The sequence below is a fragment of the Neomonachus schauinslandi genome, chromosome 5, assembly GCF_002201575.2.
Source record: "Neomonachus schauinslandi chromosome 5, ASM220157v2, whole genome shotgun sequence".
Taxonomy (NCBI): Eukaryota; Metazoa; Chordata; class Mammalia; order Carnivora; family Phocidae; genus Neomonachus; species Neomonachus schauinslandi.
In genome coordinates, this window is record NC_058407.1 from 22373442 (window position 1) to 22390641 (window position 17200).

A 17200-nucleotide genomic window follows, 5' to 3' on the forward strand; every position below is an offset into this window, starting at 1 on the left:
ATGTAGGAATTATGAAGCAACTTTGAGATCATTGGCCCAACACCATCATTTTACAGATGAGAACACTGAAGCTTGGAGAGGTGAGGTAACTTGCCCATCGTTACACAGGTTGTTAACAGTAGAGCCAAGATGCTGGTTTATAGAAACAAAGCCCAGTGCATTTCGTAACACAGCATACTACCTGGAATTGGTTCTTGGTATGTAATCATTTTAAATAGTTGTACAACATTAATATTAGATATAAAAATAGCCTTCATCTTCATAAGATGTAGCACAAAATACAAATGTCCTTTATAAGTGGACACCATGCCGCTGAATTTGTCACTTTATCTTCATGTGTTCATTAAATCACTTAATTTAATAAACATTTGGCAAATGCCTGCAATGTATGGGCTGCTTCACTGGGACCTAAGAGACAAAGATGGCTAAGACCTTGTTTCTTCACTAAAAGGGTGAGAGTCTAATGAAGAAGACAGATACTCACATCTCTAGCTATAACAGAATTATATGCAAATTACCACAAAAATCTAGGAGAAGGTATGATTAATTTTGACTTGGGAGTAAGGGTAGCATTGGAGAAGGCTTCACAGAACAGGCAATATTTAAAAAGGGCCTTTTAAGAAAGGATAGAATTTCAACAAGAGAACAGAGGGAAAACCGTATTCTTGGCAGAGGGAATGGCAGGAGCAAAGATACGGAGTTATACTAGTTATAAAATGGATATGCCCTCCAAAATTATACTTCTAAAATAAAGAATTACTTAGTTTAGGGTTAGCAAGGATGTAGGACATAGGTGTTTACTAGATAACAGCCAGAAAGCTTGGGAAGGATGTTGATGTTAGCTTAGCTCAGCATCCCTAGTCTTTCTCAGTCTCATGGAGATGACTTTGGACTCATAAAGAGTTTGGGCTATTTTATGTGTCAACCTGGCTAGGCCATAATACCCAGATATTCTGTCAAACTCCAGTCTAGGATGTCACCATGAAGGTATTTTTTTAGATGAAATTAACATTTAAATCAGCAACCTCTGAGTAAAGCAGACTGAGTAAAGCAGTAAAGCCCTCCATTATATGGATGGACTCCATCCAATCAGTTGAAGGCCTTATAAGAACAAGACTGAGGTCCTCCACGAATAAGAGGGAATTCTGCTTCCAGACCGCTCTCAGGCTTGAGCTGCAACATCAGCTTTTTCCTGCATCTCCAGCCAGGCAGCCTGCCCTGAAGATTTTGGACTTGCAAGATTTCAGACTTGTGTATGTGTGTATACACATCCCATTAGCTCTATTTCTCTGGAGAACCCTAACTAATATAAATACCAAGGGTTTTGAAATAAAGAGTGACTGTATTAGTCAGTTTTCCCCTATATGTCAAAATTTCAGTAGTTCATAGCAACAAAAAATATACATATTTATTCTTCTTACTCATGGGTTTGTGGGACAGCTGTAGTTCATCTAACTTAAGCTGGACTTGCCCAAGTTCCACTGAGCCAGGGTAGACTCCAAGGTTTTACATTTAGGTTTGCTCCACAAGTCTTCATCTTTCTCCTGGGACCAGCAGTTGTGTGACGATTCAGCCACTTGTTATTCTTGTAATAGAGCATAAGAACACAAAGGATGAGTAGATCACAGGAGTGGAGAGGCCTCATCTATAAATTGCCACACTGACACTTCTACCTGTACCATAGGCCAAGCAAGTACATGGCCAACATCAATGGGATGCAGAAGTAACTCAATCACAGTGGCATACAATGCAGATCCCTTGGCAAAGAGCACAGAAGCATAATTCTAATACAGGAAGAAAGTGAAGAGTTGGAAACAATTCAATCTACTTGAGTGACCTTGTTAGATATATTTCTGAAAAGTAGCTGTCAGCTGGGGTGGGGGTGGTATAAATAAGTTAACAGACATAAACCCTTTTTAAAATAAGATGGAAAAGGAAGGAAGTGAGGGAAAGAGAAAGGGACGAGAGAGGAGAGAAGAATCTTGATTGGAAGTTGAAAAGATTAGCAGCCAAAGGACTCAATATTATGCAATTTCTAAATAAGCATGGGCAAAACAAACAAACAAACAAATAAAAATAAGTAAGCATGAGCCTAATTTAGAGCAGTGACGAGGGAAGAAAACTAAGAGTTATTAAAGACCTGTTATATTCAAAGTCCTGTGCTAGGCAATCATATAATGTGTACACTTGGGGTAGATACTATTGTCAGATTCCAAAGTCCACTTTGGAAGCAAGGAACTGAAAACAAATTTATGAGACTTGTTGGCCTAATTAAACATGACAGTAAAACAGAAAGAGGAAAGTAAGATGACTTATCAAGTAAGCATCTACTTGGGCAATAGTGGGACGCTTCCCCACTAACTGAGATCGGAAACACAGAAGAAGGAGGGCCAGTTTGTGAGCTGAAGGAGATAAAGTTTTGACTCATGTTGTGTGATAGCTATATGGGCCATCTTTGTGAGGTATCCTACAAATGTTTGGAAATTTGTATCTTAAAGTTCAAGAAGAGAAGCTAATCCTGGAAAAACACTACAGAAATAAAGGCAAAAGCTTTAGAAGCATGGAAAATAATATGAGCAAAGATACAATAGTGTGTTGCACACACAATTCATGTTCATGGCATGGCTAGCAGCTTAACAGACTGTTTAGACATGCACCTGTGTCTAACTGTATGTACTAGGGTACACATGGCAGAGTAGTAGAGGGTGAAGTTGGAAAGATAAGTTTATACCTGATCTCAATTGCCCTAGAATTCTCGAATAGGCCATTTTCATTTTTTTTTCACTTTTATCAAGAAGCAGTCACTATAGGTTTTTGTGCCAGTGTTGACTTAAAAGCCTGGCTTTGGGGAATACTGATGCAGCAGCATCATAGAAGCTGGACCAAAGGTGGGAGGCCAAGTGGAAGGCTATTGCATTAGTTTTCGTAAGCACTAACAAGAACCCGAAGAGGGCAGTGGCAGTAAGAACAGAAATGAAGGAACAGATGGAAGAATTGCTTCAAAAGAAATTATTGTGCAGCACAGTAACCATTCTGCATATCATTAAATACGTGTAAGTTAATTTTGTAACTTCATTTGGCTCTAACGCTTTCCTCTCCTCAGGTATGCAGAGCCTTCATAATTTATTGGTCATCTGTTTGCATAGTTTTTAATTAAGAGTTATAATTTCCTTGAGGAAGAGACTCAGACTGTTTTGTTCTGTACTGCTCCACAACATTCAGAACAGGCACTGACTAAATATTTATTGAGTGAGTGGCTGGATGAACCCTCCCCGGCACACGTCAGTGTGTTCATTTCCAGGTTCTCTCCACTCTTGCTGTCTACCTTGTCCCCATCTCTCATCCTCCCACCAAATATGTTCCTCCCTCTCACCTCCTCAAGGTTGCTCACGAAGAACTTGCCTCACAGGAGGAACCACATTACTGAGAGTCTGCATTCAGTCAGATACTGATGTGCCTTTTTTCTGATCCTGCCTTCAACCAAGCTCAACTGCTTCTCTCTTTAGTATTTTTAATGTCATTCAGACATAGCCAATAACTTTCCAGTCATGTAAAATATTGAAAACTCACTTCCAATCCATGTAAGCCTCTAATTTTATTCACTTCATCCCTCCCCCACCACTGCTCCCCAAGTTTAGGCTTCCCCCAAGGGACTGGCATCTCTCTTTTCTGATTCCAAATGTCCTGCCACTGGAGGAAGAAGAAGGGGTTGGAAGGAAAAACAAACTTTTTTCTACTAATTGGGTTTGCTTTGCAGAGTTCTGGTTGGTGTCCCCATCCCTGCTTATCACTGGCTAACTGGGACCATCAGCCAACATCTGTATGGCAGGTGGCCAGGGATTGCTCTCTGTGTGTGCGTGCGTGTGCGCTTTGGTTGACCTCTGGGGACCCCAGTGCAGAGTTCTCTGGTAGGGGACATCTGACTCTACCCCAGATTGATTCAAGGCTCCCTAAGCTCATCCCCAGGATCTGCTGCTGGGGTGGTCAGGTTCTGGAGGGCTAACAGTAAAACCTTGCCAAGCTGTTAATTTCAACTCCAGTGAGCTTCTCTTCCTTCCTTCTTGCCCTTTCTCCCATTATTTCTTTCTGTCAGCTGAGGCAGTCAAGGAGTTTCCAGGGCTGCAGGGATTAGTCAGGATAGTAGCATTGGTTCAACCATCTCTTCATAAGTCCCGGAGAAAGTCCCTAGCCCCGATATTTTTATAACTCTATGGTATATGTAGGTACTTAGTACCTTTGTGCCTCTGCTTTGGATCCTAATCTCCAATTTTATGCAAACAACATTCAGTTATTTGCAACTGCCACTAAACTTCATTTTACAAACTCTGAGTTGTCGTTCACATTTGTAGCTATTGCAGAATAAATATTGTGTTAACTGTTACTGAACAAATGTTCAGTGAGTAGCTAAAATGGGTCAGTCCAAGTACAAGTGACATACAAAAGTTTGATGCTGTTCAGACTCTGATGCAAATGATGAATTATACTGTAACTCCCAATAGAAGACATTTAAACCTCAAAGTGTAAAATAGATTGGGGAGTGGAACAATAGGAAAGAGGAGAGGAGGAAAGGTAATTTAAAAATGAAGGAATAAATATAATCCCAGAAGAAGAAAAGGGAGATAAAAGGGCAGAAGAAATACTTAAAAATATAATTGCCTTGGGCGCCTGGGTGGCTCAGTTGGTTAAGCGACTGCCTTCGGCTCAGGTCATGATCCTGGAGTCCCGGGATCGAGTCCCACATCGGGCTCCCTGCTCAGCAGGGGGTCTGCTTCTCCCTCTGCCCTCTTCCCTCTCATGCTCTCTGTCTCTCATTCTCTCTCTCTCAAATAAATAAATAAAATCTTTACAAAATATATATGTATAAAATTGCCTTGACCTTTGATTAAGCCTGTCCAGGAGGGGGAAAAAAAAAAAAAACAGCTACAAATTCTATTTTGGGGACATGTGGGGAATTTACATATGGACTGTATATTAGGTAATATAATTGGATCAATGTTAGATTTATTGAGTGTGCTGTTTCTGTGGCTATGTAGGAGAATGTCGTTGTTCTTAGAAGATGCATGCTGAAACACCAAGGGGTGAAGTTTCATCATGTCTGCTAAAGGTTCAGGGGAAAAAACTGTCTTCCCAGTGGTTCACCTAAAATAAAACGTGTGTTGCGTGCATGTGAATGAGGAAGTTGGTATAGAGAAAAAGGTAGAAACCCAATGTGGCCAAATGTTAACCTTGGGTGAATCTGGGTCCAGGGTCTTCTGGAACACATGGACATGCTCCTCCCAGCTCTCTCTTCAAGGAAGGAGAGTAGTCAGCAGACAGCCTCCAGCTGTCAGCACCTGCAGAGTCTGCCTCCGCTGCGGGGGGCGGCCCCACTAGAGTCCCGCTTTTCCCATGGCAGCCGCATCCAGTGACGGAGAGCGTGGGGCACAAAGGGCCAGTCATGCTGCCAGCAGGGGACCTCTAGGAGCATGACCTGTGCTAGGGCTCCCCACTGGGTTCACAGAGGCTTCGTCAGGACCCACCACAGTCCGACTCCTCTTCTGTCTGACCCTCCTTCTCGTCCCTCCTTGCATAGGTGTTGATCCCTAACGAACACCTCAAATCCAAAACAAACAAACAAACAAACAAATGCAAGAGTAAGAAGAACCTCCAAAATGAGAACGCTGCATAGTGACAGAAAGCCTACCATGTTTAGGATTAAAATCTGAATCCCTGACAGCCAGACTAATCTTTTCTCCGCACAAATCAGAGTCATCTAGATTTCCATTAATATTTATCTCCTTGAATCTGAAGGAGGAGGGAAACCTATGTATTTTGCCCAGTTTTGCTTTTCCCATCCTGAATTGCAACATCAGGTTGGTGAGGTGCCAGTTGTCCGCAACGACGCAAGTATTAGATCCGCGGTGTGGCATGCAGAGCAACGCAAGTCCTCAAAGTGACTTACTTCAAAAGCCAAGAACCAGAAATTCAACCAAAATTTCAAATAAAAGCTAAAAAGACTAGAATAATCACACAAAATTTTAAACCCAGAAGTTTCTCTTGCTTAAATTACTTTCACACTCCAATTTAAACTCAGAAACGTTATGCTGCTGTCACACTTCTTTGTTCTCCCAAAGAAAAAAAAAATCTGTATATAGCTGACAAAAAATAGGAACCTGTCTGCCAGCAAGTTCTCTATTCATGTCTAACATACTGTAGAGTCTATGCAGAACACATGGTCTTTAAACACCAAAAAGCCTCTTCTTTCCTGGCTTAACACTGCGGTATGTTTCTCCAGCATGTTTGCACTACCTACATGTCTTGCATAAGCATGCATTCCTTTGGATGTTTGAGTCATGCAGTATTTTCACATGCTTTGATGTTGCACATATGAGAATTATCATCTACATTTTGGAAGTACAGTTCCTTGTGCCTTCAGCATTGAATTTAATACTGCTCAACTGCCATGATTTTAAGTTTCATCCAACAGAATGTCAATAATGTCTATGAACAGAAGTTTGACATATTTCGTTTTCTCAAATATGGAGTTGGTGCAGCAGCTAAGTTAGAAATTTCTGGGTGCACTTTTGAAAACTAATTCAGCGTGAAAATTATTAGTGACTTAGAATTGTGCATAAAGTATTTTGGTTTTCCTTATTTTCTTATCCACAAAGATCTGTTGCTTCAAATCGGATAAGTTTCCAAGTGGCAAGATCCATCTTGTTTGTCGGAACTCAAAGTAATCCTCATCCTAATGTGGTGTTCTTTATTACAGATGAGACCCATTGGCCACGATGGCTATCATCCCACTTCTGTCGCTGAGTGGCTGGATTCCATTGAGCTAGGTGACTACACCAAAGCCTTTCTAATTAATGGCTACACATCGATGGACCTGTTGAAAAAAATCTGGGAGGTTGAACTTATTAATGTAAGTTGGTCTCTTAAAGATACCTTACCCATTCAACCTTTGATAAATGAAATTCCTGTTGTAGGTAGGTAATATTTTCTTTCTTTGTTACTATTTGGACATCCATCAGGAATTTACAGATATGCCTTCTGCTTTAAATATACGTCTGTCTTGTTTCCAGTCAAGCTCCACAGTCATTGTCTTTTAAAGTTTGGATGCGGGAAACTATGAGGATTCTCAGGGTGTTTTGCGTTACCGAGAAAAACTTCCCAAGCATTTTGAGGCTTTCCATTTTAGAAAATTTAGTCAGCTCAGGATATGGACATGATAACAAATAGGCTCCCATCCTGATCTTGCTCATATTCACTGTTAAAGATTAGAGTTCTCAGTTTTAGTTTCCTATCTCTATTATGTTTCCCTGTCTCTATTCCTTGGATGCATATATAAATCCCATTCTTGAAGACACTGCATTTGTTTTATTAAGTAGGCTCCTATAATATCAAAATTTTATTATCCAGAGTTTATATCTAATCTTAAGTTGTCTCTGTTTTATTTACATACTTGGCATAGATTTTCTATAAAAACTGGCCAACTTATGTTGCCGTGTATTCAGGCCCAAAGAGATCAACTAGATCTGCATAAATGGTATTAATACTGATACTTTACTTATTTCATTTTTACTGCTCGTTTATGTCCAATGGCATCAAGGAATGAAAGAATGAAGAGGTAACATGTAATTATCATGCCTTCACCTTATATTTGGCATCCTGAACATTTCTTTTCCAAAATGAGTGAAAAATCATTTAATCTTTTAGAGAATTTCTTAGATTTGAATTTTATATTCTAAAACTTTAAGAAACACTCATAACCTGAAAGATAAAGCAAATAAATTTCTGCCGGTTCAAAAGAGATTCATTCTACTCTCTATGCCACTTTCTCTCCACAAGTCCAGTCGCTGCATATTGCATGCCATTAATTATTTTAAATTATTTTTATTAGTAGTAACTAATTATTCTTTGCTTTTAAAGGTCTGTCTTAAAAATAATATCTTTTCTAGAACATCTCATAAAAACTGTCCTTCGATCTAAAAATCACGGTAAATGGACTAATTCTTGGCCCCTTCTTCTAATTTGCTGGCCCCTTCTTCTAATTTGCTTTCTGTCCTTACTCCCTCACAAAAGCTATCATTATTTCAGCAGAAACTCACTGTCTGACTGAAAGCCTCTGATTAATTTTGTTCTTAGCCTGTGTGGCAACACAGCAGAACTCACAGAGAGTGTGTTGCATTCTGGTTGCATCCAGAGATTTCAGATCTCCACCAAGAATCCAGGACTCATCCGATGGCTACGGTTAGCCATTTGTTAAAGGGGGACCTTCCATAGATCAAACAAACATGTTTCCAATTAAGTGACATTCTAGTCAATTATACAACTTGACAAATATCTCTGCATAAAGTTTTCCAAATAATATTGTTCCCCACTGAAGAACCAATACTTAGACAGCATGATTCACTCACTTAATGGGCATTAGCAGTAATCCCTCATTGAAAAAGAAGGGATGCCAGTAGAACTCTATGATAAAATGTTTTCTTTGAAGCAAGGCTCATCAAAGCAGGACTAGAAGTCTCTCAAAATCCAAATGCTGGGGCTAATGTTGAAGGTGTAAGCTTGGGCCCATACTCTTCCCAGTGCTAGGGGGACCAGCAGCCTAGGAATCCCTGTTCAGTCACTGTGTCCCTTGTGGATGACTGCATTGACTTCGGTCGGGGAGACTCTGAGGCCCCAGGTTTAATGCCAGGGCTCAGGGACTGATCTACCACCACCCACATACCAACTAGGCTTGAGTTGGGACAGAAGAATAGCCTTTTCCACCCATACAGACTCGAAGCATTTTCCCTTTAGCTCCATGTGCTGTAATACAATCTGTCTTCAGTCCTGTGAGAAGTAGCTTGTCACAAGCATTGTTATCAGAACTAGAAAACACAGTCACTGTGTCTGAGATCTTGAGGCCAATTCCTCTGGGCGGAGTATATCTGCATCTAATATCAACCCAGTATATTTTCCTTAAGCTGATAGAATTTAAAGTTTGTGACATCTTTATGGGCAAGTTCACACTCTTGAGGAGGCTTTTCGAGTCATTTAATTCCATAGGTTTATTTATTATAAACAAAAATCGATCTGTACCCTTAGACTTGGAAATCAGAGAACAAAATTTTTATGCCCACCAGAACTTTGCTACAAGGGTGATGCCTTTGATGGTTCTGGGTTGTTGGGTTTTAAAATGAAAGAAAGGCACAAATGTGTGCCTTCTGGCTTACAAAGCTTTAGGCTAGTCTCAAATTCAAGGCTTTAATTCATCCCAACTAATGAGAGAAGACGTCCAAATATGAAATAATCTCATATATAATATATGGGCCCAGCAATTCTATATTAAGTACCCATAATTTGTTGTTTTCTGGCCTGAAGGGAATGTGCAGTCACTTTGATTTAGAGCAAAGCTTTTTAGAGAAATTCACATCCTGAATCTTTGTAATGAGTGGCTCATTTTAAGGAAGCCGTTTGGCTTCAGTAACTGTTGTTCTATGTAAAGTGAAGAGAAAAGTGCAAGGTGGGGGGCTGTCTTTGATACTGGGGGCTGCTGGTGGAGGGGAGGAGAGCAGAAGGTGAGGAGGCTGGCTGTTGCTGTAATTACAAATACGTTAAGCATCACTAAATAGTATTGAGTAAGCCTCTAATTTCACATGGTATTTTGCTTGATATTTGAAAATAGTAACACATTCTCATTGGGTAGAAGTTTATTCAAAGTATTTTCATGAAGAAATGAAAACTATACAAAATTGTGATTTGAAAAGTACAAATACATCTGAAATTATAATCTTTCAAAAATACCTCAAAGATTTGTGTGTGTGTGTGTGAAGTGCATTATTACCTTTGAAAAACAAGGTTATTTGAATAACCTAATGAAGATTTTGGTCACAAAACTACCCAAAGTATAGTATAGGGATGAGGGAGATTAATAGAAATCTCATTTCTTAATATCAGCATTCTCAGCAGTGGAAATCAAGCAGAAAAGAAACTTTTAAGACATAGGTTTTACAGGTCCATGTGTGTCTAGACTTAAAGAATTTAGATGCCAATAATTGTTCCTTTTATTCCCTAATCCATGCTTCATATGCAGAAGCTCTTTTATTAATAGCTTTGTTTTGCCTGTGTCTGCTACTATCATTAATAACATCATTAATACTATTCTTACTTTTGTATTGATATTTTAGTGTTATGTGAATATATTGAGAGAGATTGTCGGGCAAATTGTTCCCTGTGCAGATGCTAGCTGGATAAACCTCTCGCTTGAATTATAGTCCTCTCCAAAGGCTTGTTGAGAGAGCTAAAGACTAGTTAACAGTGCATTAGTACATGAATTTTCTTTACTCATAAGTTTACTCAGGCCTTGTACAAGGTATTACCAAGTTTACAGAGCAGTTCCTACTGCTATTGATAACCTCAAGCAAAAAAGTATGGCAATTAATAATTATTATTAATATTTAATAATTTATTTTACCACTGAGTACCTACCAAGGGGATTTTGGTTAGATGAGATAAATTTGAACACTGTCCAGTTTCTTAATGTGTAAATCTTAGTGCAGAATATGTCATAAATTTCTTCCCAGTGGCTTTACCATTATTTACTAACGAAATAATTCTAGCCAATGCTTATGATATCCTACAATACTGATAATGATAAAAGTACCCACCAAGGTGTGCCTGGCTGGTGTAGTCAGTTAAGCGTCTGACTCTCGTTTCGGCTCAGATTGTGATCTCAGAGTTGTGAGATCTAGCCCCATGTAGGGCTCCATGATCAATGCAGAATCTGCTTAAGACTCTCTCTCCCTCACCCTCTCTCTCTGCTCCTCCCCACCGCCACCCCCCCCACCCCACCCACCCCACTCTCTGTCTCTCTTTCTCTAAAATAAATAAATCTTAAAAAAGAAAAGTACCCACCGAAAGAACAAAATAAAAATCAGTTTTAGTGCATTCTTAATTCTCTGTTCATAAGTGCAAGAATAGTTTTAAAAATCTAACTACAGTGATTGGCTGTGTTTTAAATACCTTCGGGTAGAAATAAAATAATTAAGGTAGCAATACCCATATGTGTCCCATGAAAATCATTTGACTTATTTTTTTTTCTTTTTTTTAATTATGTTATGTTAATCACCATACATTACATCATTAGTTTTTGATGTAGTGTTCCATGATTCATTGTTTGCATGTAACACCCAGTGCTCCATTCAATACGTGCCCTCTCTAATACCCATCACCCATTTGACTTATTTTTGCAGCAGAAAATTGATTAGAAGATCATTTGCTTCTTCCCTAACAGCCGCTGAACCTATACTTACATTACTCTTTCATTTAGGACTCTCAGATTTTTTTGGTTTCGGTTTTTTGGTTGTTTTGGGGGTTTTTTTCAATGTTGATTTAATTTCTACCTTTCCAGGGAAATTTTGTGATAATATAATCACTTGGAGATGTACTAAGAAAATTTCAAATTTAACATTCTAATTTTATGTTAAATCTTTAATTATGCGACTTTATTTGCTTTAAATGCTATAGAAATACAGTCCCATCAGTATCAGGTTTAGACTCATTACTTGCTTTGATGTTTTATTTCATGATCAGCATTATAAACTCTCACTCCTTTCTACCGTACCCTTCCTGCTTGTAACTGCAATTAAATTTACTCCCTAAAAGTCTTTTTTGCGTCGTGCATGTGAATATGTGTGTCCGCGTCTGTGTACACGCATCGGATAAAGGCAAATGGTAACTCATACTCCCAACCAAGAAGAATAACCAAATTCACAAATTGCAGGGGATGTAAGGGGAGGATGAATGTTATAATTCGATTTCCAAGCCAATTATTTTAAGTAAAAGGTTATGCCTTCACTATAGGACATTAATAAATGAGAAAAACATTCATATTTCCACATCAGGGAGGCTATATCGTTCAACACTTCAAATGTTAACAACTTTAATCAAAGCCAAAGGCTTTAACTAAATAACTGGATATGAGTATTCAAGTGTAGAACAAACTATAAATTCTCTGTGGATGTAAGCCTCCGCATACGGTACAGCCGGATCTCCAGAAGACTTCGGGACCGCTAGGTACAGCCTCTGAGCTTCGGACTCGCTCAGGTCTGTATCAAGCAAAGCCCCCGGACTCCATCCCCCTCACTCACTGCATCTGAACTGCAAGCTCTTGCAGGGATTCTCTGGAAGCTTCCCTCATTTGGCTCAAGTTGCGGGAAAACCACCCTTCTCCCTTCCTTACGTGAGATGAACAATCACCCCCAAACAAATACTCACTTTCCAGTGATTTTTAGCCCTTTCCTATCTGGCCTGGGGAGTGGTGATGGCTACCCTGGTGCTTTGGCTCCACTGTCTTTCAGCATATTTTGCATATCCGCACCTACCATGTTGCTTTCGACTTTGGAGCCTTGACCTCCACTGAAATCGAATTATACTACCTAGAATACACTGAAATATGAGAACTTCACTGGAAGCAATATAGCTTTTCCTTTGCATCCAAAGTAAATTTGCATATTTGCAGTGCCTCAGGATCAGTATGATGGAATAGGCATTGTTGATGCCAGAATTAGGACGCACATGCAAGCGCGTGCGCATACACACGCACACGCACACACTGAAACTAAACAAGGTATTTGGACTTTAAGAGAGCACTCAGCAACAAATGAATTTCATGAAGAACTAACACCCTCTGATTATAGCCATTTATGAACCACTTCTGTACAAAAAGGAAAATCAGGTTCTATCTAGAAATGTCTACCTTAAAAAAAGTTATTTGAGCGGACAACTGTTTTCTTCCCCGCCCCCACCCGATATCATTCACTCTTCTCCTGATTAAAAATCAAAGCATTCCTAATTTCCTCTGAAGAAGTCTCCTATAGTCTTCCATGCCTGAACATATGACCCAAGCCAAGCTCAGCGTCCCAGCCTTCTCCCCCACTCTCATGGGCTGCACAGGAGTCTTCATTAGGACGATTCTTAATTCTTCATAATTGGAGGGTCCCGTGGAAAATGAAAATAGGGGACCCTTTGTTCAAAAATTATTAAAAGATTTTAAAACAATGACAGCAGAGCATTAAGCCAAGCACAGATTCCTTCAAAGGGCAGGTCCTTGTGTAACCTCATAGGCCACACAACCCACGAAGCTATCCCTGCTCTTCATTCTTCCACGTGTAACTGTATTTCCATCTGCCGTCATTCTCCTGTACTAGCCCTTCCTTTAACATTTTTTAAAGTGTGGGCTACTGGTAAAAAGACTTTATTTTCCAAAGCTGTTTTTTCTGAGTATAGAATTCTTGTGTAACTATTTCAGAGATGTGGATCCACCATCCTCTCTCCTGTATTCTTTTCTTTTTATATATATATATCTTTTATTTATTTATTTGAAAGAGAGAGACAGAACACAACCAGGGGGAGAGGCAGAGGGAGAGGGAGAAGCAGGCTTCCCACCGAGCAGAGAGCCCAACATGGGGCTCGATCCCAGAACCCTGGGATCATGGCCTGAGCCGAAGGCACTTAACCATCTGAGCCACCCAGGTGCCCCACTCCTGCATTATTTCTGAGGAGACATCTTCTGTTATCCTTTCTTTTTTTGGTTTTGTTGTTGTTGCTCTTCCTCTGTATATAACTTGTCTTTTTTTTTTTTTTCCTCTAACTGCACATAAGAGCGTTCTTTTTATTACTGGTTTTGAACAATTTGATTATGATGAAACTTGATGTCATTTTCCTCATGTTTCTTGTGTATAAATGATTTTTGAGCTTCTTAGATATGAGGTCTATAGCTTTCATTAACTTTGGAAATTTTTTGGTCATTCTCTTTTTTATTTTTTTGGTTTCCCAGTAAATTCTTATATTTCTCCTTTTTCCTTCAACTTTCCAAAACTTTTTTTTATGGAAGTATACACACAAAAATCCATATAAATCAGAAGCGTATTGCTTAATGAATTTTCACCAAAAAGTTACACACCTGTAACTAGAGCCCAGAACAAGAAATGGAAAATTGCCAGCACCAAAAGTCCCGTTCCACAGCCCCCTAAAGTAACTACCATCCTACTTTAACAGCAGAGTTCAGTGCGCTCGTTCGTTTGCATCACATTGCATGTAGTTTTAGGATGATGCATTGTCTCTTATTGCTGTGTGACATCCTGAACTTGTTTTAATGGTTTTATTGAGATATAATTCATAATTTGCTCACTTTTAGTGCACAATTTGGTCATTTTTAGTATATTCACAGTTATGCAAGCATCACCACAATCATTTTTATTGTAGTCAAAAATACATAAAATTGGCCATGCGTTTTTAAGTGTAAGTACAGTGGTGTTTGTGCACACTGTTGTGCAACAGATCTCTAGAGCTATTCATCTTGCAAAACTGAATCTATGTCCGTTGAACAATTCACCCTCTCCCCTCTCCCCACTCCTTGTAACCACCATTCTGTCTTCTGTTTCTAAGAGTTTGACTGCTGCTCTAGATGCCTCACATAAGTGGTATTGTGCAGTATTTGTCTTTTTGTGATGAGCTTATTTCCCTTAGCATAATGTCCTCAAAGTTCATCCGTCTTATGGCATATGATAGTATTTCCTTCTTTTTAAGGCTGAATAATATCCATTGTATGTATATACCACATTTTCTTTATCCATTCATCTGTTGGTAGACATTTAGGTTGCTCCCACCTTTTGAATATTATGGACAATGCCACAGTGAACATCGGTGTGCAAATATCTCCTCGAGATACTGGTTCCAATTCTTTTGGATATATACCTAGAAGTTGGATTACTGGGCCATATGGTAATTCTGTTGTTAAATTTTGTAGAATATCCATACCGTTTTCAATAGTGGCTGCTCCATGAACATTTCTTAATGTATTATTTTCTGTCCCACATTTCTCTCTCCTCTGCTTTGGAAACTCCAATCATATGTATATTAGGCTATTTGAAGTTGGGCCACAGCTCACCCACGTTCTGTTCATTTCTTTCAATATCTTTTCTCTCTGTGATTCATTTGGATGGTTCCTACTGTATGACTTCACGTTCACTAATCTTTTCTTCTTATAATATCTAATCTGCCATTATTAACACCCAGTGTATTTTTTATCTCAGTGATTATAGTTTCAATCTTCAGAAGTTAGACATGAGTCTTTTTTATATTTTTTCATATCTCTATTTAACATGCTCAGTCTTTCCTCTAACTTATTGAATATATGGAGTGCAGTTATAATAACTGTTTTAATGCCCTCGTCTTCTAATTCCAATATCTGTGTCAGTTTTGGATTGGTTTCAGTTGATTGATTTTTCTCCTCATTGTTCTTGGCATGCCTGGTAATTTTTATTGCATGCCAGACATTATTAATTTTACTTTGTTGGGTGCTGGATATTTTTGGGTTCCTGTAAATACTCTTGGGCTTTGTTCTGGGACATAGAAAAGCTCCTTGTATATACTCTGATCCTTTCAGGTCTTGCTTTGAAGGCTTGTCAAGCGAGCCCAGAGCATCATTTAGTCTATGGCTAATACTTCCACTGCTGAGGCAAGATGCCTCTGAGTATTCCAACAACACCCTGTGAGTTTCCAGACTTCCCAGTCTGAATAGTGCAAACTATTACCAACCCCACTTGAACTCTGTGTCTTATTCCCACTAATCTTTTGAGGTAGTTGTTGTTGTTGTTGTTGTTTAATCTGGCCTCAGACAGTTTCCTCACCTGCCTGTGCTGATCAGTACTTTCTCCTCTCTACTACTCTGCCCAGAACACTGCCACCCCTTCAGTCTCCATCCTCTCAATTCAAAGAGTCTTCCAGGCTCCCTGGGCCCCACCTCCCACACCATGGCCTAGGAGTTCTCTCAAGGTGGTCAACTGGGGTCAACTGGGGCAACTGTAGGCCTCAGTTTGTTTCTCATCTCTCAGGGATCCGTGTCCTTCATTGCTTCATTCCAATGCCTTAAAAATCAATGTTTCATATACTGTGTCGGGATTTTTAGTTGTTTCAGGTGAAAGCAGGGTGCGGATAGATCCAATCCCTGTTAATCCATCTTGGCCAGAAGCCCAAACCCCTGCTACTTTTGGTAATGCCCATCCACAGGCTAGGGCCCACAGCTAAACAATTGGCAATGGCATCTGGGCACGGGGCATTTCTTAAAACCTCCCCAGGTGATCTTAATGTGCCACCTGGGTTGAAAACCACTGCTGTCCTCAGTGGGGAGCCATTTAAAGGATTTTAATCAGGAGAATGACATGATCAGAAGAGTAGGTAGGGGCCGGAAGGCAACACACTCAAGAAGGAAGAGCTGACTGGGAGGCAAGGAGCTGAGTCAGCCAATTCTGCTGTGCAGCTATTTGGAGCCACAAATGTTTTAGGCATGACAGCAATAAAACCCGTGGGTCACTGTAGAACCTGGGAGTATCCCTCAGTTGGAAGTACATGGATATAGAGTCGATTTTCATTGTTATATCCCTACCTATCAAGAAGAGGATAAATTATAGTCAGTACTCAAAGGAGGTTAGGACAAATATAATACATTTCAGAAATGCTTTTCAATAGTGGCTAAACCTTTTCAGTTTGACCCTAAGCCCTGGTTATGTAAAAAAAAAAAAAAATGTACTTACTGTTTATAAAGTAAAGGTAGGACATTATGGTATGTGTCAGTGTTTCAAATGCACCCTCTCTTCTTTCATCTGTACCTTGAAATCAGGTCACTCAACTTGGAATCCTATATCTGCCACTCAGTATGGGACCTTCCATCACTTAGACCTCTGGGCCTCAGTTTCTCATTGGTAAATAGAAGATAACAGTATCCACCCCACTGGCTTTATAGGTTTTCTGTGAGACTCAAAATCACATGAGAGCTTTTTCTTACCCAGCCCTTTCTCTTCCCTCTCTACTTTATTGTTCTTTTGCCTCTCTCCCTCTTTCTTTCTTCCCTCCCCAGCTTTGTCTCCTAGAGTTAGGCTGGGAGCTGGCCAGCTCCCTTGGAGCCTGCTCTCACAGCTTAGGTGCCTTTTGCTTCTCACTCTCAGGACTCACCTGCTGGAACCTAGAAAGCCCTGTTGAATGTGCAAAATCTGGTCTCTAGGAATCACTGCTCAGCCTCTCTCTTGCCCCCTTCCCAACTTCAACCCCTTTCTGCTATGCTGGCCTCTCAACCTCCCCTCTCCCATCAGGTATCAGCTTTCCCTACCAGCCCTGCCCAAACCCTCACTGCTTAGTGCTGCTCAAAATCTGCACTCCTGGAGTGGGCGAATGT

The 17200-nt window shown here is 39.9% G+C and overlaps 1 protein-coding gene across 13 annotated transcripts in view; it reads left to right on the forward strand.

Moving 5' to 3' along the window:
- Nucleotides 1-17200, forward strand: part of ANKS1B (ankyrin repeat and sterile alpha motif domain containing 1B) — a 1116839-nt gene that overhangs the window by 823919 nt on the left and 275720 nt on the right. For all 13 annotated transcript variants that reach the window (XM_021687341.2, XM_021687343.2, XM_021687344.2 and 10 more), the window contains one exon: nucleotides 6752-6904. In XM_021687341.2, coding sequence (XP_021543016.1) covers nucleotides 6752-6904 — 153 coding nt within the window. The remainder of the gene's footprint in view (nucleotides 1-6751; nucleotides 6905-17200) is intronic.